This window comes from Suricata suricatta, chromosome 3 (genome assembly GCF_006229205.1).
Source record: "Suricata suricatta isolate VVHF042 chromosome 3, meerkat_22Aug2017_6uvM2_HiC, whole genome shotgun sequence".
Lineage (NCBI taxonomy): Eukaryota > Metazoa > Chordata > Mammalia > Carnivora > Herpestidae > Suricata > Suricata suricatta.
This window is the reverse complement of record NC_043702.1, coordinates 115761537-115787121: the sequence shown is the minus strand read 5'-3', so window position 1 is coordinate 115787121 and position 25585 is coordinate 115761537. Positions and strand designations below refer to the sequence as shown.

The 25585-nt window shown below is 46.7% G+C and overlaps 1 protein-coding gene across 1 annotated transcript in view; it reads right to left on the bottom strand.

Annotated features, from left to right (window-relative positions):
* Window positions 1-25585, bottom strand: part of ACBD3 (acyl-CoA binding domain containing 3) — a 32512-nt gene that overhangs the window by 6595 nt on the left and 332 nt on the right. Inside the window, exons 2-7 of the mRNA XM_029933345.1 lie at window positions 19733-19799; window positions 9181-9322; window positions 8377-8517; window positions 6135-6293; window positions 4410-4584; window positions 1216-1402 (exon numbers count right to left, since the gene is read on the bottom strand). Of these exons, the coding sequence (XP_029789205.1) occupies window positions 1216-1402; window positions 4410-4584; window positions 6135-6293; window positions 8377-8517; window positions 9181-9322; window positions 19733-19799 (871 nt within the window). The remainder of the gene's footprint in view (window positions 1-1215; window positions 1403-4409; window positions 4585-6134; window positions 6294-8376; window positions 8518-9180; window positions 9323-19732; window positions 19800-25585) is intronic.

The following is a 25585-nucleotide window of genomic DNA, read 5'->3' as shown; positions in this document are numbered from 1 at the left end:
ACCCGGACAGGCCCGGCCCCAACAGGACGGAGCAGGAAGGAGTACACTGCCTTGTTGCTGAGCAGCGTTGTGTGCACCAGATTACTCAGCGGGTTTTCCAGACACAGTCCCAGAGCCTTTGAGTAAAGATTTATCTGAAAATACTGACAAACTTGGGTGCCTGGCTGACTCAGTTGGCAGAGCAGCCCACTCTTGATCTTGAGATCGGGAGTTTGAGCCCCCATGTTGGACGTAGAGCTTACTTAAAAACAAAAACAACAATCCCAATAAACTCTTATAAGGAAAACAAGGGAAGAGGAATTAGACCACAGGATTTCAAGGTCTCTTCCAAAGCTGTTTTCCGTTACTTACTCTAAAAAGACAAGGCAGATGTCTGAAACTGACTTTCCTGTGAACTACACAACCACCCCGGCCACTGTCCCCCACATGCTCTTCTCTTCCTTCCCAAGTCAGCTCCTACTTGGGCTTCGGCTCTCCTAGCTCAGTCGTCTCTTCCCCTGCTGGCCTCTGCTGACCTCTGCAACCAGGTCACAGTCCCCACTCCACATGCTCTAAACCTACGACGTGCCCCTCTCCACAGCACTCACGGCAGCTAGGGCACTCCCCGACTCGGCCTCATGCCATCCCCCCAGCACTCAGAAACAATTCAGTCAGTTGTTGAATGAATAAATGAAAGAGCTGCCCGTAAGAAGCTAGACCTTTGAAAATGCTAAGTTACCTTCCGGGACTCCTGTCTGAAGCCATCTTGTAGCGAGAGAGGCAGCCCCGGGATGCACCCCACACCATGAGCCTCATGTCTGGGGCCCCAGCACCAGGGGCCACCAGCCGCGGTGCTGAAGGCGCTCGGCCCGGGTGCAGGAGCCCCAGAGACCAGAACCACCATCACTCAGCTAAGCTGAGCCTCGGCTCCAAAACCCCGTAATTTCTCACCCACTATGTGAGACGATGACCATTTGTTACCTGTCTGCTGTGACACTTGGGCCCAATTTGTTACACAGCAGCGGAGAGCCAACACACAACCCCAGGTGACCCGCTCTTCCATGTTGTTCTAAGGGTCACCAGAAGCGTCAGATCTGACTTAAAAGGGCCAAAAAGCATCTGACTCTCACAAGTAGGTAATTGCTCTCTAACACTAGTTAGCCGGATACCCGACTCACCTTCCATGAATCTTGGAATTAGGACCTCTGGACAGACCAACACAGGGCCAAATCATACCTTTTGGTCCATTCTCCACGGCTTCTTCTGCAGCTTCGGGTTTGAGGTCTTTCTCGGAGCTGTCCGTGTGGGTTTTGGCCTGTCCGTTAACCGATGTCCTATCACTCAGCACAGCCGTGTTCACCTTTGATGGTGTAGGCAGAGCAGCTCCCCCCACTGCTACTTCCTGCTGCTTCTGGAGTGCCGCCTGCAGGTGGGGAGAGAGTGAAGATGGGCTGACGGGCCAAGGCAGAGCACACGTGTCCGGAACACATTCTGGCCCCGTGTTTGTGTCCTACTAAAGCGCTTTTCTCCAAGAAACTACTAATAGGCTTCATCCGTTTTACCCTACCTGGGATGAACATTACCAGTACATGTGAGAGTAAGAGCTAAAAATGATCCAAAGTATCGTGGACAAAAGCTTGTAATGAGGGTCACATTTTGGTGACGTGAGGATCGTTAGAAAAACTGACGAGGAAAAATTAAAATAGGTAGAAATCATCAACTCCCAGTACAATTAAAGGCAAAGACTGAACACAGTAAAATATGTTCTTAAAATGGATGGCAGAAAATCTCGATCAGATTCAGAAATGTAAAATCTGAATCAGGAAAATTAAACTAGATAGAAACAAATGGTCACGGAAGAAAATTGGTGAAGGCAGAAACTATCATTGGTAAAATCTGAGACGGGCCCCCAAAGTAGCCAACAAATCAAATACAGATAATTATTCTAATATGGACCAAAATAACTAACAAATTAAATCTCCACTATTAGCTATATGCAGAAAAACTCACATCACAATGGAAAACGATTAATCATATGTTACAAAAATGATCAACCTAAGAATTAAAGAGGCTTATCAATGGGGTTCGAGGTCAAAATGTTTGCTCCATGAAAATTTATCAGTTTACATAATTATAATAAAATATGTGCATTCATAAAAATGGAATCAAGATGTCCTGAGTCAAAATGGAAGAGTAAAAGCATCTTAAACACAAAGGACAATCATTTGGGGCCATTCCGCTCTTAGATCAAGATGGGAAGATATTACTAGATATACCTAATCATGACTTGAGTCACTTCTGGGGCAATATATAAAACAGTGTACACAGATGTACAGCTTGATCATTTTTCCTAAAACAAACATCCATGGAACCGACACCAGATCAAGACGTTATCTGCCTCCCAGAAGCTACTTTCCAGACCCTTCTCCCCAGCCTCTCCCAGGGCGAGGGTAACAACTATTCTCACTTAGAACACTGCAGATCTGCTCTACCTGTTTGCCAACATTATACAAATGGAACTGTATAATAAATGCTCTTTTCTGTGTCTGGCTTCTTTCACTAAACATTATTTTTGTAAGGTGCATCCACAGAGTCACAAGTAATGGTATTTTGTTTGCACTGCTAGGGCATTCCATTGTGAAAATACAAAATGTATCAGTTTTGCTGTTGGTAAGCACCTGGGCATTTGAATAACTTCAAAACAAGAAGTCCTAAGTGAGCATATGTTTACAAAGTAGTAAATAAAGGAAAGGAAGAAAACATACGGGAAAGGCCTTTATAATCTCATGGTTTAGGACAGGACATATTTTAACATATCTGTGTACACGTTTAATGTATCTTCTACAAACCAACTTCTTCAAAGAACAGTAAGACAAAGACTCCCAGCTTCCAGAGAAGGTACATACAACCAAACCAAGTGGGCAAACCAGAACAGTCACTGGATGACAGTCGAGCAAAAAAAAAAAAAAAAAAAAAAAAAAAAATTACTTGTGCTGATGGTCAGCGGGCCTCGCTCTCCAGGCCACGCTTGAAATCCTCCGGCGGAGTGAACCCCCTTGGGATCCCACTGTCCACAGAACCTAACTACCATAAAGGACAAGATGGTCACTATTTCTTTACATCCTCTCTCATCCCTACATGGGGAAGTTTAAGTGCAGGAAGGTGCAGGAACAATTGCGCACCTAACTACACCAATACATGAACAAGCCTGAGCTCAGTATTTACAAAGAAGCTAACCCTCTATGAGGGCCGAGGACCCCTCTGACCCTTCCCCAGTACCTTCCTCCTCCACTCCCAGAGATGGCCCTTATAGTTCTAGCACTGTGGTCCAAATTATGATTCCAGTTCTCTCTGGTTCTCTTTCCAAGACTCCTGGTTTGCCCTATGTGACTGACTCTGTTCTCTTACTTAAATGACAGCGGCCTCTAAGAGGACAGGCGTGTGAGCCCCCTGCGGAAAGCCCACTCTGAGGCCCCTCACAGGGCAGAGGCAGGGGTGGCATGCTAAAGCAGAGGCAGGCTTCTGAGGACAGGAGAGAAATCCCTCAGAATGCCCACTTAGTGTCGTGAACAAACTAGCTGAGCACCGTTCTCATCCCTTCACGAACGACAAAACCCTGCAGCGCTTTTTCACTCTCGGTACATGTGGAAGGACTCCAGGGAAAAGGGATTTTAAATGAGGATGTGGATTTTCAAGAACTTAAAGAGGCTGGCAGAACAAGGAACACCGATCACGTCCCACGTTCCCCTCACTTGGGCTTGTGGACCTGCAGTAAGTACTTTCCGAGCAAAAACTAACGGAGCAGAACCAGCCGGGCTCCCTCTGCAGGGCAGGCACGCACGCCTCTGCCAGACGTGAAACGGGAGCATCAAATTGGGTCTCTGCCGTATATGCGAGACACTGACACAGGCCTCTAACACTCTGTGGGGACCACAACAGGCACCGGGACTTTTATCCACTTCCTGCTGACTGGAAGGAAGGGCGGGAAATCAGACAACAGGTGACCTGTCTGACACGGAACAAGACACTGGCAGAGCCAGGACAGAACCGCCGCACCTCACCCCATGCCCTTTCCCCACAGGCACCCACCCCTGCATGGGGCAGGGAGCTGGAGGACGACCGTCAGCTGCAGCCCCTGATGCTGTTGTCACCGCAGCCTGGCTCTGCAAGACCGGCCGACGGCCTGAGGGGGCGGTCCGGGCCTGTGACCACCCCCCCACCTATGGGACATCTGGGGACCAGTACCAGCCACCCAAGACCTCCTGTGCCGGGGCCACCCTCGGTGTTGACAGAGGACTCACTGGAACGACTCCCGTCCCGAGACCCCCAGAGGCCCTGTGAGGACAGAACTGGGGTTGCAGCCCGTTCTGCTCTCTCCTGACCATCATTGCAATGTTAGCGTCTGGCGCAGTGGGGGCGGGCGGGCGCACCTGCTGCTGGGCCAGCTGCACCTGGTACAGCTGCTGCATGTACTGCTGGTAGTGCTGCTCCTGCAGCTGGCGGACCAGGAGCTGCTGCTGCTCCGAGCTGCCCGGGTACTGCTGTGCCGCGTACTGCTGGAACTGCACGGCCGTCTGCGAGTTCAAAGCCGCCATGATCTGCTGCCTGCGAAACGGCACACAACACATACCGGTCGGACCTCGGGCGGCCGCTTGTGGCGAAATGAAATGTCCTCGTTCCTAGTTCTGATCGCCTGTCACTCTCCGAAGTGACAAAGCAGGTAATGGGTGCGTTTGTCACCCGTTGGCATGGGTCCCAGGCCCGGAGAAAAGGTCTCAGAATGTAAACGGCCTCTTGTTTTTCAGAGGCTTTAGGGAGAATCTGGGACAGAGAGGGAGGAGACACTCGGAACGCAGCATATCGGCATCGTCGCCATCGTGACGACCGACGCTGCGCCCCCACTATGTGCCCTTCAGCCCCAGCATGCCCGTGCTAGGCTGCCCTGCGCCCAAGGCTAAGATGTGGGGTGCAGTGTCCAGGAGTGGGGCTGAGATCATGCTGCCAGAGCTGCCAGAGTGGCCAGGGCCACTGTCAGAGGGGCCTGTCCTCCAGGGCAGAGGTGAGATATTTAACTGCGGGCCACAGCCCCTCCACCTGCATAGAGGAGGAGCAGTGAGGGGCAGAAGAGTGACTAGAAAAGGCCCCAAGAGGCCTTGGTCAGTGGAAAGGAAGCCAGTGAAAACCTGAGGATCTTTAGCATTTAATTCAAAGGTCGCCCTGAGGCACCTGGGGGGCTCCTCTGTTAAGCAGCCGACTTTGGCTCAAGTCACTTGGGTTCATGCCCTGTGTCAGGCTCTGAACTGTCAGCACAGCTTCAGATTCTGTGTCTCCCTCTTTCTGCCCCTCCCTCCACGTGCACTCTCTCAAAAATAAACAAACATTAAAAACAAAAAACCTTAAAGCCTGCCTTAAAGAACACGGAAAACCATATGTGGGCACACCTGCTACTGTAAACGTCTGTCGTGTTCTTCCAGACAGGCTCCGCGTGCCAACTCAGTTTTGTGACCAACTCAACAAAGACCTCAACAGATGGATGGCAGATAAAATGAGGCAGAATCTCATAATGACACTGGGGCCACCACCCCTAGAGGGGCAGATTCCTGGTGTCTCTGCAAAGCAGAACCAGGCCCTGTGTGGGTGTGAGACTAGCCTGACACCTTTCTGAGACATTAGTGGACCACCCGGGTCTCCGCAGACCTTCCTGCCTGTACTCAGAGCTCCCTCAAGAGCTAGTCCTATGGGAGACGATGGGAAACGGCCGTGCTCACTGCCCCGCACAGGAAATGGCTGCAGGTCCCAAATCCTGTACTGGGAACAGCGCCTGCCACGGGCCGCACCAGTGGGTTCTCTGTCCTGGGACTGCGTCTCGGACTCCGACTGGCCCGTCAGATGCACAAGCACGCAGAGCACTCAAGTCCACCCCAGGACAGCCACCCAGATACCGAAGCGTAACAGACGCACGAGAGGGGGACCAGGAAACAGAGGGGCAGGTCGCCTTGGCTCGGGCCCTTGTCCCCAGGTTCTGGCAGCGAATCCTAAGCCCTTTCCTGTGACCGACAGGGGGTCCTAGGGGGTTCTCGGGGCGTGACAGACGCCGGGCACAGGGGGCAGGAGGCTGCCCACAGTGCGCACAGGGGAGAGGGTGCCCCGCTTACTTCTGCTGCTCCAGCCGCAGCCGCTCCTCCTCCAGCCGCCGCCGCTCCTCCTCCTCCCGCCGCAGCCTCTCCTCTTCCTCTCTCCTGCGCTTCTCCTCCTCCCTCTGCACTCGCTCTCGCTCTTCCTCCTCACGCCGCCTTCGCTCCTCCTCCTCCTTCCTACAGAGAGGACAGATACCGTGAGCACCGCATGGGGGAACCCACTTCCAAACAACCCGAGAGGTCTTTCCCAGGAAGCACGGGCTCGACCCCGAGAGAAGGACGGCATGGTGTTCTCACACGGTGACAGCACGCACTCCGCCAGGAGACCTCTCCCCTCTGGAGTCCACGTCGCCATACATAGGAGCACAGGACAGACAGACACCTGCTGCGCAGGGAGAAAGGTGTCTGCCGGGAAGACAATTCTGCGTGCCCACAGCCCGAAGGCTTCCTGGGCCTGCGCTTGCAGCGTCACACCATCAGCTCTGGCCGACACGGGGTCCATGCAGTACAGCCAGCCACCCGTCTGCCCTACCGCCGAAGGATGCACCAGGGCAGCCTGTCTCCCAGCCCGGCCCGGTGCTCGAAAGAACAAACTCTTGACACCAGGTCAGAAACGCACGACACCCCTCAAACGCCATGGAGCCATAAAACTCCCAACTCCATGGCCCAACGTACTGATGTCTAGTACTCACGTGTAACACAAAGGGCAGGCAAAGGCAAACACACAGGTCTGCAGAGATAGACCTTAACTGTGTCCCTTACTGTCTACGGAGAGGAGACAGCATCAAAAGCAAAGTGGGAGAGACAGTTTTGGTCTGTGCCTCACAGATTGCTTTAAAAAAATTACATAGCACATATCTGCATTTTAAAAATTTCAAAGTTTTCAGATGCCCACTGGCTTAGTCAGTAGAGCATGCGACTCTTCATCTTGGGGCTGTGAGTTCAAGGTCCACGCTGGGAGTGGAGCCTACTTAAAATAAGAGGAGCCTGGCTGAGTATCCGACTTCAGCTCAGGTCATGGTCTCATGGTTCATGAACTGGGGCCCCACCTCGGGCTCACTGCCGTCAGTACTAAGCCCGCTTGGGATCCTCTGTCCCCCTTTCTTTCTGTTCCTCCCTGGCTTGTGCGTGTTCTCTCAAAAATAAACTGACATAGGGGCGCCTGGGTAGCTCAGTCAGCTAAGTAGCCGACTTCAGCTCAGGTCATGATCTCAACAGTTCATGGGTTCGAACCCGGGTCAGGCTCTGTGCTGATAGCTCGGAGCCTGGAGCCTGCTTCCGATTCTGTGTCTCCCTCTCTCTGCTTCTCCCCGGCTCACACTCTGTCTCTCTCTCTCTCAAAAATAAGCATTAAAAAATCAAAAAAATATAAACACTTAAAAATAAATAAATAAGTAAATGGACAAACGAATGTTTTTAAAAAAATCAAAACCTGTCCTTTGGATAAAAACAATCTTCCTTTGGATAAGTACTTCAGAAAACGTACTCCACTATTTCCCATCATCTTTCACAGGAACGCACTGCCTCTGGGGCTGTCTCTGGCTCACTCAGCAGCTGTGACCACAGACACAAGGACAGTCTACGCCCTCATGCTATGACGGAGGCGTTCTCCTTCACATCAAACAGCCCTGACAGCCACCCTTTCTCTAGTGCTTGTGTCTCGTTTTCTGGGTTCTGTCTTCTTCCTATCAGGCTGGTTTCTCTTCTGTTATTTCCAATTCAGGTAGAGGTAGAAAACCATCTTCATTACCCAGGAATTTTAGATAATCGAAGTTATCGGAAGCATAACCTCTTCATAAGCGTGGCCAGTACGCTGCTGAACTCACAGCCATGACACAAAATCCCACACACCTGAACAGCGGACTTGACCACTCCCCTGCCCACCTCTGGAAATGCTGGACAGGCCGTCTCGGAGCCAGAGCCAACATGAGGGTTTCCATAAGACCTACCAAGTAGCATAGGCAGTAGCCATGCTATGGAGCAAAATGTTCTAGAAGCTCAAGGGAAAAAGCAGCAAAGGGCAAGTGAGATGAGGGGCGCAGGGCGGGGAGGGTGGCCGAGGTTGCCGTGGAGCTCTCTCAGAACTGCGGCGTACCCAGGACAAGGGGCACGCGAGAGAGGCAGGGCCTCCCAAAGGGACAGCCAGATGGGCGCGGGAGCCCTGTCCCCACACCAGCAGTGCCAACGCTGCCGACACCAGCGGGGGTCGACTGCCGGGCCGGGGCCGCAGGAAAGAAGTGGCTGTGCCCTCAAACGTCACCTTTTCTTTTCTTGCTCCTCCTTCTCTATTTTGTGGGATGCGACGTACGTGGCAAAGAGCCGGCAGCACCTGTTCAGGAGCTTGACAAACTCCACCATGGCATCCTCTTTGGATGTGTTTCCCAGGGCCGCCCATTCTCTCCTGGAGGGAAAAGAAGACAGGTCACCTCTTCTCCACAGAGCGACAATGTGACTTCACACACACCTACACATGAGCACCTCGTAATCAAAACTAAAATGGACAGTGACTCTGCTATAAAGCACAAGGCCCGAGTCCTTCAGCTTCAACAAACGAGTGCGACTGACAGAGCAAGCTACGCCACGCACGACCCAAACTCACTACCGTCACCGCGGTCCAACCGCTAGCAAAGGGGTCCTTCCCACGCTCACAAAGGGTCTCAAAGCATTATATGCTCCTTCTGTCACCTTATTTTATTCGTCACTGAACACACTTCTCAGTACACTCTTTTTGTGCCACTCTGTGTGCATCCCGATAAGGACACCGGTTCCTATACATTTTACATGGTTGTTCCTCATGTTATTTGGGGAGAATCAAATGAAGCTGGACTTGTCTTATGTTCGAAATCAGAGGAATAAACTTCTTGCACATTATTTATCCATAAACCTCTCCAAGCCACACACACACACACACACACACAGGAAGACCCCAGCAGCTGCAAGCAGAAATGTGTGTTTCAGACCTGCTCTAAGCTAAGGAGCCCGCTGTTTACATCTTAACCAACTCGCTTTCTACTCTTCTCAACATTACTTTCACTAAATTCATTATACAACAAAACACTGTTACCTCCTGTCATTCCCCAACACATCAAAGAATCCAACCTCAGGACAAGTGTCTGGATTATATGGGCCCATAAGAACCTGCTTATGCAGTGCCACCAGCTTCAGTTTTTCTTCATAAGTTGGATGAAAGGCTTTGCCATCTTTTTCTGGAAGAGAAAGAAACGTGAAAACAATCAGAATTGGCAAAAAAAAGTACTTTTGGTATCTGACGCTGACATTTCACTCTCCCCAATGCCGGGCTTGATCCCAAAACCCAGGACCACGACCTGAGCCAAAATCAAGAGTTGGACACTTGGGGCGCCCGGGTGGCTCAGTAAGTTAAGCATTCAACTCTTGGTTTCAGCTCAGGTCATGATCTCATGGTTCAGGGGTTCCAGCCCTCGCCAGGCTCCACCGTGCAGAGCCTCTTTGGGATTCTCTCTCGGCTTCTTCCCATCACCCTGCGCGCTAAGCTCTCTTTCCTCTCTCTCTCTGAGTTAAAGAAAATTTTTAAAAATTAAAAAAAGTAGAAAGTAGCATATATTGCCTACAAACTTTATCCGTATATGTAGTAGTCACCAAAATAAAATCACTGAGAGAAGAATGTGGGTTAAAGATAGTGAACAGGAAACTCAGGAGAAAAAAAGAGAAGTGGCCAATAAGCAGCCCACCATATTGAATCAACTAGTCAAGGAAATGGAAATGGAAACCATACAAAACCATAACCAAAATTTCTGCCACCGTATGGTCAAAAAAAGACAGGTGGCCTCAAATGTTGGTAAGAACGGGACCGAGGGACCCACGCCCACATGCAACTGCTCTAAGTATACGCCGTTCCAGTTATTCTGGAAGACAACGTAGCGACAGATTTCCAAATCCTACAGGTACACACCCTACAACCCAGCAATTCCAATTCTTGGTTTCTGCCCGTGATACTGTCCCGAACATACAGACAGAGGCACGTACAGGGCTATCCACCACCGCTGTGTCCCTGCCCTCCTAAAGAATCTGAAGTTCCTCGAGAAAGAAACCGGTAAGCAACGTAATCTCCACGGACTGTGGCATCCAAGAGGCAATTATAGGAAATGGTGAGTGAAAAAAGCAAGTGGCAGAAAGTGACAGACTGGCAGAGCACACAGTCCATTTCATTAATCCAAAGCACGCCCCCGATCACACACTTGAACATCTCTGAAATCACATTTGATTTTACAATCTAATATTTTACAAGTACAATAAGCAGTTTTCTTTTCTTTTCTTTTTTTAAGAAAAGGCTTTTTTATTTAAGAAAAATTTTTAATGTTTTTATTATTGAGATAGAGAGAAACAGAGCATGATTGGCGGAGGGGCTGATAGATAGGGAGACACAGAATCTGAAGCAGGATCCAGGCTCTGAGTGACAGTCAGCACAGAGCCTGATGCAGGGCTCGAACCCACGAACCGTGAGATCCTTACCTGAGTCAATGTCGGCAGCTTAACTGACTGAGCCACCCAGACGCCCCAGTTTTTCTTTCTCAACAGTATGTAAGATAACAGTGAGTCTTCAAAAATAAAAATAAAAACGGGGTGCCTGTGTGGCTCCATGGCGTGTCCGACTCAGGTCATGATCTCACAGTGGGGTTCGAGCCCCACATCAGGTTGTGCAATGACAGCACAGAGCCTGCTTGAAATTCTGTGTCTCCATCTCTCTCTCTCTGCTCCTCCCACGTGTGCGTTCTTTCTTTCAAAAACAAACTTCTGAAAAACGTGGGGAAAAAACTTAGAACCGACACAATACAGCACATAAACACAGCCACACACACATCCTAAGGTACATTTACATGAATGTAAATGCAAATAAAAAAATCCAAGAGTCACACTAAAATGAAACCAAAGGAGCCTCACAAAAAATTAAACCTTACTTGCAACATTTAAATCTTACAAATCAAAGGAAAATGTGAGGAAGAGTACGGCGAACTGTTAAGAGGAGCTTCCCTTTTCTATATACTCATATGTACCAGAATTTTTTTTTCAGCAAGGACAAACTCATGCAATGCTTGGAAAAAAATACATACTAAGAAAAGACAAAACTGTGACACCGATCTCATTTATTTAGTAAAAATCATAACAACTCAAGCAACCTGTGGGCCTGCACCTACCTGTCTTTGCTACTGAGCAAACAGTGTCACCAGACAATTGGCGCCAAAGAGTAACCTGCTCTAAAGCTTTCTGAACAGGATTATCAGAGTTCCGTATTTACCAACTAAGAGGCAATTCCCACTTCAAAATCTCTCAGAATGCTATTTCAGGATCCGGGTGGCTCCATCGGTTAAGCATCTGACTCTTGGTTTCGGCTCAGGTCCTATCTCAGGATTCAGGGGTTCAGGCCCTGCGTCTGCCTGTGCTGACACTGAGGAGCTTGCATGGGATTCTCTGCCCCTCCCTGGCTTCTGCACACGCGCTCGCTAGCTTTCTCAAAACAAATAAAAATAAACCTTAAAAAAGAAGGTTTCTTGTTTTTTTTTAAACCAAAAGGAGGGGCGCCTGGGTGGCTCAGTCGGTTAAGCGGCCGGCTTCAGCTCAGGTCATGATCTCACGGTTGTGGGTTCGAGCCCCGCGTCAGGCTCTGTGCTGACAGCTAGCTCAGAGCCTGGAGCCTGCTTCAGATTCTGTGTCTCCCTCTCTCTCTGACCCTCCCCTGCTCGCGCTGTCTCTCTCTGTCCCTCAAAAATAAATAAAAGACATAAAAAAAAATTTTAAACCAAAAGGAACTAATCTAACTATATCATTTTGAGGAAATTACATGCTGGTGACTCAAAGTGCAGGGAGCCTGAGAACAGCAGGGGTGGGGCCTGCATTCTATGGAAGTGGTTGCTTTGACCACATAAATGTAAATAAAGATAAAATCAGATGGATACTTTATCCACTAGAAGACCAAACACTTTGCCAATTAGTCATGTAATACAGTAATTTTCAAACACACACTCTTACTTGCTGCAGGGAGAGGATTTGAAACTAACACTCTAGTAGATATCAAAACAAGTTTTCTAGTCTATGATCACTACTCAGTTATTTCCGTGGAGGGAGGGTCCATTTCTTACCAGGTAATGAGTTTACTCCTTTATTTCAAAGACTCAGCAGTGCACTATAGGAGCAGGGGAAGAAGGGAGAGGGTGAGTAAACAAGGAAACGGTAATAATTACTTAGCAAGTTGTCAGGCTAACCTCCTTCCCTGAAAAGTGACTCATTGACAAACAGGTTGAGTTTTGGGATTTCTGAACGTCATTTTAACATCTGCCCTTTTTACACCTGCCCAACTCAGGTGGAGGAGCACGGGACTCTTGATCTGTGGTTTGTGAGTTTGAGCCCCAGGCTGGGTGTAAAGATTACTTAAAAAAAAAAAAATCTAAAAAAAAAAAAAGGAGGAATACGTTTTAAGTGTTAGCTCTGGTCAAGCGTCAAAGCTGTCTGTTCACCACCATGAACATGAGCACTGAGCCCATGCTTGGCTCACGAATAGACCCTACACCATGCCCGATGAAAGAAAAAATGAACTCTGCAAGTCAATTTCTGTGAGAATCAGCAAAAACGGTACACTGTATTGGCATTTCCACGGAATCATGTACACACTTGTTAAAAAACTGTTCTATAATGTTTCATTAATTCCGCTGCTGGATTTACAAATTAATCATTATTCAAGCTGGGGACCAAATTTGTCTAAAAAACAAAAAGAAAAACCCACAACAAAACAATGAAAAGGAAACACATTGAAACATCATCCTTCTGAAAGACTGGCTTACAGATTTTTCTTTAGTCATTTTTTACTTTCCCAAATTCTCTTCAATATGCATAATGTACTTTCATATCACATACGTATACGCTTTTTTCTTTTTTAACAAACATTTGTAAAAAATCCAGACAACTTATCTTTCAGCCATTGGGGCAAGGTTAACACATCAATTATTCTCCCCTGAGAAGAGACGAAAACCCAGGAGAATGTGGAAATAACCCAGCGGGACAGCCCACGTGGTGCCCTGTTCTCAACTTAAGATTTGTTTTGTTTAGTTTTCCAAGTCAGAGGAGAATATTCTTCTCAACTACTTTTGGTTCTACAGGCATTAAATATTTACAGGAAAGTTATAACTACCACTAACTACAAAGAAGAGGTCTTGGTGAAGCTCAAAGATCTCAGATAAGGACCATGTTCCTAGAGGGAAGCCCTAGCTCAGTCCTCCCAGAAGTGGGTAACGAAGGCTCTGAGGTTGCTGCAGTCACACAGTTCATTACTACCCAGCTAAACTCAGTTCTGGAACTCTGCTTTCTACGGCAACCGGAAAACAAACATAAATATGCTTAGAAAGAAACTGCAGAGCTACTTCTCGGGTACAAAAGTATAAAAACGGCTCCAAGAAGCAGACAGTGACGACTTCCCTCACCAAAGGGGCCATGGCTGCAGAACTAGTCATTCTCAACTGAATGGACTGAAAGGGATCGCCTGTTGGCACCTGTCCAGCAACGACTGTTTTTAAAAAGTTCATTTTCTATAAAACTGAAGACCAGTAAAAGGTGAAAAATCTGTTTTACCTAAAGGAGACAGACGAAAGCAGGGCCTGGCAAACTGGATCAACCATGCCCACAGCTGTTTGTGTAAGATCTGGGAGCTAAGAATGGCTTTTGTAAAGTTTTCTTGTTTGAGGTAAGCTCTATACCCAACGCGGGACTTGAACTCACGACCCTGAGATCAAGAGTCACATCTCTACCGACTGAGCCTGACAGATGCCCCTGGATTTTATGTTTTTTTAAGGTTCGTAAAGCAATGAAAAAAAGCAAAAATAGAAAAATAAAAAATAAATATAAACACAGACCATATGTGGCCATTAAAAGCTTAAAATACTATCTGCCCTTTAGTATTATTTTTTATGTTTATTTATTGAGAGAAACAGAGTGTGAGCAGGGGACGGGCAAAGAGAGGGAGACACATAATCCGAAGTAGACTCCAGGCTCCAAGCTGTCAGCACAGAGCCAAACTGGTGCTCAAACCCACAAACAGCAAGATCATGACTCAAGCTGCAGTTGGACACTTAACTGACTGAGGCAGTGGGGTGCCCCGTATCTGGCCCTTTTATAGGGAAAGTTTGCTGACTCCTGACTAGAGGACGAAGTAAACTCAAAAGCCAAATGATTTCCAGTTCTTAAAAAAATTGTTTAATGTTTTATTTATTTTTGATACAGAGAGAGACAGAGCATGAGAGGGGGAGGGGCAGAGACAGGAGGAGACACAGAACCGGAAGCAGGCTCCAGGCTCTGAGCTAGCTGTCAGCACAGAGCCTGACGTGGGGCTCGAACCCACAAACATAAGATCTGACCTGAGCTGAAGTTGGAGGCTTAACCAACTGAGCCACCTAGGCGCCCCCCAGATATATTTTTTAATTCCACTATAATTAAAAGGATAGAGAACATACTTATAAACTTCCAGCAAAACATGATAGATTAAACACAAACCATGAGGTCTGATCCTCAATGAAAAACCTCAATGAAAAGAAATAAAGGCAGCAATTTAGAGACCCCAGGGAAGGGTCAGGAACCAAAGGCTCCAGGTTAAGAAGCTGGACTCAAGACAGAACAGCAATGCTTCTTAGGGGTACTAAGCAGGAAGCACCCCCTCCCACGGTGCTGGACAACCTCCAGCAGGCAGATGGCTAGCCGGCCCCTACTCCAGCAGACGGCTGACGTTTACTGGAGAACCCCAATCACATGCGCTTCATCCTGGGGGCCACCAGGCTAGGAGTGCACTGCAGGACTAAAATCAGAGAGACAAGTGGCCCCCCTCAATGGTGAACAACTGCCAACCACTCTCCCTTCTCTCGCCCACTTCTTGAATGCTGGCAACTAAGTCCGCACATCCCAGGAAGGAGACAGGAGGATCTGCAGGAAAAACCTGCCCCCAAAAGAAAACCTACAGGGGCACCTGGCTGGCTCAGTCGGTTGAGCATCCAGCTTCGGCTCAGGTCAGTATCCCCTGGTTCGCGGGTTCGAGCCCGCATCAGGCTCTGTGCTGACAGCTAGCTCAGAGCCTGGGGCCTGCTTCGGATTCTGTCTCTCTCTGTCTCTCTGACCCTCCCGTTTGCGCTGTCTCTCTCTGTCTCTCAAAAAAAAAAATTTTTTTTTTTTTTAAATAAAGAAAGAGAAGAGAAAACCTACAATTCCTAATTGGAAAGACCCTGACATCTGAGGGCTGCCCTATGAAACCTCTGTCTCATCACCCTACAGTAATGGCTGCTGCTCACGGCTACAACTAACTGTTCAACAGGAACGACTATCCAAGGATCACCAGACATCTGGGAAGCTTCCAACATGGGAAAACACACACACGCACACACACATACACATCTAAACTTACATTTAATATTCTCAGAGACAGAAGCTAATGTGTTAAGCAAAACAAGATACCAGAAAGAAAGACAATTTAGAGAATAAAAAGTCTTGGAAATGGAAAATGTAAGAACAAATTAAAAAAAAAATCTTCTGGAAAGCCTGGGTGGCTCAGTCGGTTAGGCATCCAACTTTGACTCAGGTCATGATCTTGCAGATGATGAGTTCAAGCCCCATCAGGCTCTGTGCTGACAGCTCAGAGCCTGGAGTCTATTTCAGATTCTGTCTCCTCTCTCTTCCCCCTCCCCTGCTTACAGACACTCTCTCTCAAAAATAAACATTAAAAAATTTTTTTTTAATTTCATAGGCTAGAAAATGGAGCTGAGAATATCTCCTAAAAGACAGAGATGGAAAAAATAAGAGAATTAGAAGTTCAATTCAGAAGATCCAGTATCTTTGTTTCTTAATGTTTATTTATTTTTGAGAGAGATAGAGCATGAGGAGGGGAGGGGCAGAGAGACGGAGACACAGAATAGGAAGCAGGCTCCAGGTTCTGAGCTGTCAGCACAGAGCCTGACGCAAGGCCCCATCCCATGAACCATGAGATCATGACCTGAGCCAAAGTCCAAGGCTCAACCGACTGAGCCACCCAGGAGCCGCAGAAGACCCAGTATCTTATCAGAGAGTGAAATCAGAGGGGAAAAGGGTGGAAATTATCATGAAATAATATTAGAAAAATTCCCAGAAAAGGATGCAGTTTGAGAGACTAGAAGGACTATCAAATGTTGAGCATAATCATTCAAAAAATTAAATAAATAGGAGATAACAAATTCTCAAACTCCAAAGACAGAAAAAATTCCAAAAACCTCTTAGGAAGAGAAACGGGTCACTTACAGGGTATCAGGAATAAGAAAGACTACAGACATCTTTAGAGTCTGAATACTGAAAGCTGAAGACAATGGAATTATACCTTGACATTCTGAGGGGACTCATTTTGAACTCTTGACCTCCAGAACTGTAAAATATGTTGTCTTAAGCCACTAAATTTGTGGTAAAATGTTACAGCAATAATAGGACACTAATACAATACACAAAACATATTTTCCCAAGCAATTAAAAATAGAAATGGCTGGGGCGCCTGGATGGCTCAGTCGGTTAAGCCTCCGACTTCGGCTCAGGTCAGATCTCACATTCGTGGGTTCGAGCCCCGCATCAGGCTCTGTATCTCCTTCTCTCTCTGTCCCTCCCCCTCTCATGCTCTCTCTCTGTATCAAAAATAAATAATAAAAAAATAGAAATGGCTGCTAGATGATGTGCTTATTAAATGCATAAAGGGACGCCTAGGTGGCTCAGTAGGTTAGGTATCCGACTCTTGCTTTCAGCTCAGGTCATGATCTCATGGATTGTGGGATCGAGCCCCATGCTGTCAGTGCAGAGCCTGTTGGGGACTCTCTCTCTGCCCTTCCCCTGTGCTCTGACTCGGATGCTCTCTCTCAAAATACATGCACTTAAAAAATTCAGGGGGCGCCTGGGTGGCTTGGTCGGTTAAGCCTTCGACTTCGGCTCAGGTCAGATCTCACGTTGGTAGGTTCAAGCCCCACGTTAGGCCCTGTGCTGACAGCCAGCTCAGAGCCTGGAGGCTGCTTCTGATTCTGTGTCTTCTTCCCTCTCTGCCCCACCCTCCCTCATGCTCAGTCTCTCTCTATATCAAAAATAAATAAAACACTAAAAAAAATTTTTTTAATTCATAATTATTTGCAGTTCTATACAACATAATTTGATAGTCGTATTATGTTGCCAAGCCCAAACCTATGAAAAATCAAAATTAACTCCCTTCCACCTGAAATTAATTTCATAAAAGGTTATTAGTCTCATACCTCAATTGCTAGAATAAGTTTATACACAGAAATCATATTTTTCTCTTTTCTTGGGAGGTACAGGTAGAGCGATGTAACAAATTATTTCAATGTCCCTTCTACCCTTTATTCAATGAAATGAAACCATACAATCTATGAGCTGGAAAGGACATTAAGGATCAGTGACTGAATCGCACAACCAAAGCTCAAACCCCCTCTACGTATCCGCCTGGCCCACAACAATGTGTCACTGGATACACAATATACACAGTAAAGGCGTACACAACAACAACAGTAACCTGAAGTGTAAGAGAAGGAAAACTGTAGTTCCCTCATGCATCGGAAGTTACCAGCTTAAACTAAACTAATAAAACTACAAACTATTTTACAGAAGTCTCCCATCACTGCAAAGAAAAGCCCTGCGGCAGGCACACCAAAGATTAAGAAAGGAGAACCAGGGCACGTCCACCTGGCAAGTGCTACCTTATGCTCAGGTAGGTCCAGGTGAGGGGAACTCACTGTCCCCGGGCACTCTATGCCATCGCTGCATGACTGAGTTCTTCATTCTGAGTTCAGCCCCCGTATTTCTTCTGTTGTTTTATTTACTTTGAGAGAGCGAGCAAGTGCATGCAACCAGGGGAGCAGCAGAGAGAGGGAAAGAGAGGATCCCAAGCAGGCTCCGTGCTATCAGCGCAGAGCTGGACACGGGGCTTGAGATCACGACCTGAGCTGAGATGGAGGAGGAAGCTCACTTAACTGTTGAAAGCCATCTAGGCGCCTCAATATCTCAAATTTCTACCCACAGGGTCTACTTCCAGTTCTCGGCATTAAAGAAAACACTTTTAACAGATAAGACCTCAAAAAAGTCACAAAATACCCAGTATTTTGTCCGGAGTTCTCTATGCTCTAGGCTAAAGGTCCGCAGCTAATCCCCCCACACTTCCTAAATATCTATATCTTATATCCCAGCTCTGTGAAGTATACAATAGGGACAAGTTATTTCTGAGCCTCAGTATTGTTACCAACAAAATGGAGGTAACTCTCCTTAGAGTTCTTGCGAGGGTCGGAAACCATGTGTCCCCATGTGCTGGTGGCGTGCCCACACACAGCAGTGACAGCAGCCATCAGGATAATGACGGCAGGGATTTGAATTCCCACGACCTGTAAAGCTGCTCTCTTCTGAAAGCGCCCCATTTGTCTTTAACCCTAAAGGACAACGCCCCAAACAAAAAGCAGTATCCAGGGATCGTCGGATCAGTGCAGAAGAGCAGAGCAGGACCTCTCTCTCTTCTGTGCCCCCTAGATACTGTATTGCCACCAAAGCAGCCCAAGATCAAATCTGTTTGCTTTCACGGCCCTAGTGTACTGCTGTCTCCCCAAGAATATACTCTGAGTAAAATTCACCTTTTAGAAATATTAAAATTAAAATCACATCTCCAGGTTGAATGGAGAAAAGCCTGATTGATAAGTTCTTATGCTACTTACAAGAAGTACAGCTATATATAGTACTTCCGGGTCAACGAATACAAAACACTCTGGCAAGTCCCTAGAAGGTTCCAAATGTGTGATAAAACCCGACTCCTCCCCCAATTAATTCAACACACTCCAGTGATAAATTCTCGCTCATCCTTCCTCTTCAACAACATAAGCAGCCACCGAACACCAGCTGCCAGGTACTCAACTAAGAATTCATGTATACAATTCCCTATGATTCCCACAGCAACCCTGTGTGGGTTTTAAATTTTCTTTAATGTTTCTTTTTGAGAAAGAGGGAAAGAGAGAGACAAAGCATGAGGGGCAAAGATGGAGTCACAGAACCCAAAGCAGGCTCCAAGCTCCAAGCTGTCAGCACAGAGCTTGACATGGGGCTCGAACCCACAAATCACAAGATCACGACCTGAGCCAAAGTCAGACACTCAACCGACTGAGCCCCAAAGCGCCCCACAACGCCCCTTTGAAAGCACAGGGTTTAAAAAACTGAGTGGCAGAACAGGAAAAAGTTCGCTGGACAGTGCTGACTGTAGGGCTCCACTCCTTACATATTAAGCCACAGTAGCTCTCATGCAGCGAACAGATCAAAGCACAGGATCCATCCCTTCTCCGCAGGGGACAGGCTCCCTGGCTCCCAGACTCCCTGTGGATGACTGGAACCACAGAGAGGACCGGACCTATATATAGCATGCTTTTTTCTGCACATATACATCCTTGATAAAACTTAACTTGTCCAATTAGACACAGTAAAAAAAACAACAAGAAAAATAAAGCAATTCTAACAAGACACTGTAATAAAAGTGATGGGAATGTGGTCTCTCTCAAAATACCCCACTGGCCCATACTTACCCCTGTGATGACAGGAAATGACAAAATGCGCACCTGAGGCATGAGGTGACATGGAGTGAATGACACAGGAGCAGGGACACGGCGTCAAGGCTACCTCGACCTCTGATGCGGAGTCAGGAGGATCGCCTGCTCTCGGACCACAGCTGACCAGCACAGGGGCGAACCTACCAGTGAGGGGGAGCTAGTATAGACACTAGTACACCAGCTCCCAGGGGGGCGGGAGGGGACGGCTTCCAGGAAGAGCACACTTGGTGGGAGCTCATCACGCAACACACTTACGAGCCGTGTACTGTCCTGAATGTGTAGTAAGTAAAGCAGAGATGGCCAGCGAAATAACTTACATTAAACACACACACACGTATCCTTGATCTGTCTTCAAGCGAAAATTTCAGTTCAGCTCAAATTTAACATAAATTAGCAAATAAAACCAGATGTGTGAGAGGTATTACTATTCTTAGTGGCCGTCATTCATTTCTCACAACTGTCTTGTAGGTCTGTGCATTCTCTTACACTATTACGCACTTGTATCCAAAAGTAAAGACAATAAAGAAAGAAGGAAAATACAAACTCAAAACTTAATAGATGTTCAATAGTCCTAATTAAATCTCAAATTACCTGGGGCCTGACCACTTAAATCCAAGAGGCACACACCAACTACCCAGGTTACCAAAGGATAAAACTACGGCTGTACATCACCATAAACCCTCAATGGGGCCACTCGTACAAGTTGTTGGAAATGCCTAGTGTTTAAAGATTTGAGAAAAGGAACCAGAACCATTTCAGCACATCCACACAATGGCCTCTCTGAGGCCAGTAACATGACTGGGTCACAGAGTCCAATCCACAGCAACCCTAGTGGAGACGCATTAACGATTCCATAAAGACACTGAGTCCAAGACTTCAGGAAGTTCTTCCAAATTCAGTCACAGCTCTTACCTATCATCCCCTCAAAAATACTCCCATCACACTTACTCGCTCACTCTCTCTCTCTCTCTCTCCCTTTCTCTCTTTCTCTCACTCTCACACACACACACACACACACACACACACACACACCCCAGATCCCAGGGTCTGTCTACTGAAAAGGCCTAGAAACAACAACCAATCCAGTAGCAGAGCGTACCCTACTCCTACCACCCCCCACAATGGCTCTTCAAAGGCTGTTTCCCACAAGCAGGAACCACGTCCCCTTGGACAAACGGCTGATTCCCGGTGAGGCAGGAAATGTGTACGAATGACCTGGAATATCTCACCATATCAGAGAGCAAGGAAGCTATGAAAAACTACTAGTCATGTCAAAGGAACTTACGAGCCAATCTGAAAGGACTCCCACTTGCTAAAGACGGTATTGAGTATCGGTAAGAGCTTAAAAAAATAAATCAAGTATGTTTAAAAGCATGAGTACATAATGACATAAAAAAAGTGTCACCTGTTAAGGCTGCTAGAGAAAGAACTCATTAGTCTGAAAATTAATAGAAGGAAAGACGCGTGTTTACTTTTCTATTTGAATTTGTACTCCAAACCAAATAGCATTATGAAGGAAAGCATTCCACTGAAAGAAAGACAATCAGACATTCCAATTCCTAATGAATTAACACATCCGTTTCCGGTTTACAAGAATTTAACAAGATCGTTAAGTTAGCTAAGTGCAGGCCTCCAGAAGATCTGATACTGCATTAGCAGCAATGGAACTTAGCTCGTCAATATTTTGATAAGCACATTGACTTCAGTCCTTTGGAGACAATTTTTGCCCCATTACAACCTGATAGCAATATTATGAAGGAATTCAGAATAGATGGTTCTCTTGCATGTCACTCCTCCAGATACCCAGAGAGACTCCATGAACTGATCACGTGTACAAAACCCGTATGAATCTTTCCACTAGCCCTTAATATTTCCGGAAAATATATTTAAAAAGTTTCCAAAATGTGACAAGGCAACACAATAGGTAATTCTGAATATTTTCCTCAGTGCACCCTCAGAAAAAGCAGGGTGTGGCCAGCCCAGCCTCTAACACCCGAGCAGCCTGGACCAAGTTCCTCAACTAGGAAGCCAGATGATACCCTCACTGAAAGGTCTACAGAAGGTTAAACAGAATAATGGCTATGTATGGTTCTCAAAACGGCACCTGACATATAGTGAACATCGGCTCAATAACTGGTGGTAATTATTACTCTGCCATTTTAAATTAACACAACATTCTACCAGCTTCCTGCAAGGAGGCAATGAAGTGTTCAAAAAGGAACAGCTCACCCCCTCAAAACTCTAGAAACCAAATCACAACTCCTGGATTAGCTCCAGCCAAGGAACATAAAGGTTACAATAAAGCCACCAATACAATACGGTGCTTTCCCAAAGGGCCAAGAGTACCAGCTACATCTTGCTAAGCTGTTACATGGCTCTGCTCTACCCTGTGAAAACCTTCAATGGTTCCTCACTGTCCAGTGACAGAGAGACTATTTACAATGGCATCTGAGTCCTTCCATGGATCTTACACGAACGTGCCTTTTCAGCTCTGGGGCCATCCAACCCACTTCCTATCTGCCATTTCCCGACACATGCCTTGTCCATCATGACTCTCGGCCTTCCCTCCTTTCTGGAATGGCGTCTGCTCCCCCCATCCTTCCCACTGCTTTGTGATTGTCACAGGGTCTTTAACTCCTCTTTTGGACCCTACATTCCTTAACGGCAAAAGGGAATGTACTGTTCGTTTATAGTGGTGACCTAACATATAACTTTATCTGTAATAAGGATTTAACACTGTCTGAAGCTTATTTATTTATTCCTAAGCTTATTTATTCAAGTAATTTTGACACGCAGTGTGGGGCTTGAACTCACAATCCCAAGATCAAGAAACACAGGCTCTATCGACTGAGCCAGCCGGGTGCCCCAACAAGGTCTCGGGTTGAGATGGCAAGATACTAACTTACATTTGCCTGTATTTTCATCTATGATTTTATTTTTACCTGCATAAAATTAAGAGAGTAGGTAGCTGACACGATGGGTCCAGTTACTGGCCTGTGACCACAATGACAGGGATGGAATGAGAAACAGGGTCTGTGAGTCCCAGTCCGATTTATGTTCAACAGGTATCTGCGCTCTCAAGGTTCCTATTTACTCCACAGCAGAAGACAAAAAGGAACGTCATTTCTCTTCTTTTTTTTTTAAATTTTATTATTTTTGAGTGTGAGTGAGAGAGAGAGAGAGACAGAGTGTGAGCAGGGGAGGGGCAGAGAGAGAGACACAGAAGCCGAAGCAGGCTCCAGGCTCCCCACGATCAGCACAGAGCCCGATGTGGGACTCAAACCCACAAACTGTGAGTTCATGACCTGAGCTGAAGTTGGACACTTAACTGACTGAGCCACTCAAACGCCCCTGGGACATAATTTCTAATTCTTGAGGAGATTCTGGTACAAAACCACACAACAGTGATCTATTAGAAAACGTTGCAGGGCGCCTGGGTGACTCAGTTGGTTAAAGTGTATGACTTTGGCTCAGGTCACGGTCTCTTGGTTCATGAGTTCGAGTCCCCACACCAGACTCTCAGCTGTCAGTGCAGAGCTCGTTTTGGATCCTCTGTCTCCCTCTCTCTCTCTGCCCCGCCCCCCTCACTCACGCTGTCCTCAAAAGTAAACATTAAAAAAAAATTTTTTTTTAAAGAAAACCTTGCAAAACTGATAAAAATGCCAAGCACCGCACTGGGAAATTTTCCACATCAAAACAAAGGCAGCAACACCCGACTCACCCCATTAATTCTGACTGCTTTCAGACGCCCCCCACCAGGTGTCTCATATCCTAACAGCCTCATCATTGCTGACTATGCAATGATCTCCACAGAAAGGTACGGCCACCTTAGTATTTCTCCCTGTAAGTATTTGAACGCCACTTTGAGGGTTTAACTTAGGAAATGAATGCACCATTCCTATCAATGTAGCTTTTTTCTTCAAGGTCACTGATAACTACGCCCCCAAATTACAGGTTCCCCAAGGACGCCTGCTACTCAACAATCATGTTAAAAGAATGTTAGTTTTAGACCACATCTCAAATAGGAGACATCAAATTTCATCTAACCCAGCTGTACATACACACACAAATACACACACGGAAACTGAGTCTGGAAAAGTTAATTGTCTAGGAATTTACATGGTAAATAGAATCCGAGGCTTCCCAACCCCGAAAGCAATGCTAAATTTACTGCACATTATACAGTGTTTTAAACTTACAAAGAACATATGACTATTTTTTAAAAAGACAAGCTCAGAAGATAGTTACCTTTATATATATAAACATACATATATACATATATATGTATATAGGCCATGTGGCAAAAGATGGGATTAAAAGTTGGCCCTTTCCTACTCTTAAATACCTTTGTGCTACAATATACTTGAAGCTTATTGAACACTGGAAAAGTTAGTTCCAAGGATAAAAATTTGAAGTAAAATGCAGTTATAAGGAGTTGTTCAGGAACCCTGGGATTTTTATCTAAGCGGTAATCTATCACCACCATAGGAAACACTAAATTCAAGCCAGTGACCCAAGGGGTCAAGTGATCCAAAACCCATTAGCCATTACCAATTCCCCAAGCTGCCCGCTGCACTTAGGGCTGCACTCCACGTGCAACGACAATGAATAGTTCACGGGTAAACCTTTAGATAATAATTTTAAAAATGCAATGAGTGGGGGCACCTGGGTGGCTCAGGTTATGATCTTCTGGATTGTGGGTTCGAGCTCCGCATCGGGCTCTGTGCTGACAGCTAGCTGAGAAACTGGAGCCTGCTTCAGATTCTGTATCTCTCTCTCTGACCCTCCCCTGCTTGCACTGTCTCTGTCTCTCAAAAATAAGTAAAAACATTAAAAAAAATTTTTTTTAATCCAATGAGTGTAGAATAACCAAATGTCCTGGAAGTGTTCTGGACCTCCATTAGTTTGCACAAAGGTACTCTGAGAGAAAGCAAACAACTTTGGAATGCATCCCTCCGACGAACTACACAACTTCACCTCCTCAAGCATGTACTGTCCTCCCGAAGGAACTCCCTCTGGGAAAAGTGTCATAAATATGCCGTTCTGGAATGTATACGAAACCTAGCAACCACTTTTAAAGTTTCATTCTGCCCAGGACCCGCCCCACAAGGTCTAAATATTTCTAAGAGTCAAACTAGCAGGCGTCTCATCAGTCTTTCCCCCTGAAAAGATCAGGTGATGGTATCACACCAGTGAATCGCCCAACAGAGGGGAAAAAAACAAAAACAAAAAACCCACACACCACAATCCCGGAGATATCGTGCAATCCGTTGTGCGAGACACAGAGGGTACTTGTAGGCCTTAACGGAGAACTTTCTCTTGCACGCTGCTTCCAAGGTACAATTTTAACCATGTGGAAGTTACTAGAACATCGTGGGCCCCCCTTTCCTTTCAAGGTAAACGAGCCGGAGGGGATGTCTTAGCTTAAAGCTTCCTCTCTCGGCCACATCAGAACCGCCGGGGGAGCCAGTCCCATTGGACGTGATGGCTCCCGAGAACGACTGGACAGGGAATGTACGGAATCGCTGGAAAGAATTCCTCCTCCCCGGAACACGGGTAAAAATCGGGGGAACCTGACGTGCCAAGCCACACGAAACAAGAAAAGGAAAACGACCGTTAAAAAACAAAAACAAAAACCCAACAGCCAACAAAAAGCCATCCCAGAATGAAATTCTCTAGGAGAAAAAGGGCTCATTCTTACACCCTGGCCCGTGGAAACCCGAGAAGCTAAATTCGGTAAAACGCCCTGGTCACCCCGGGGAGGCAGGACCAGGACCGCAAAACCGAGGTTCCAGGCCCGTCAGGTGTGTGGCCCAGAGGGCGGGGACAAACTTCGAGGAACCCCCCCCCCCCACCCCGCAC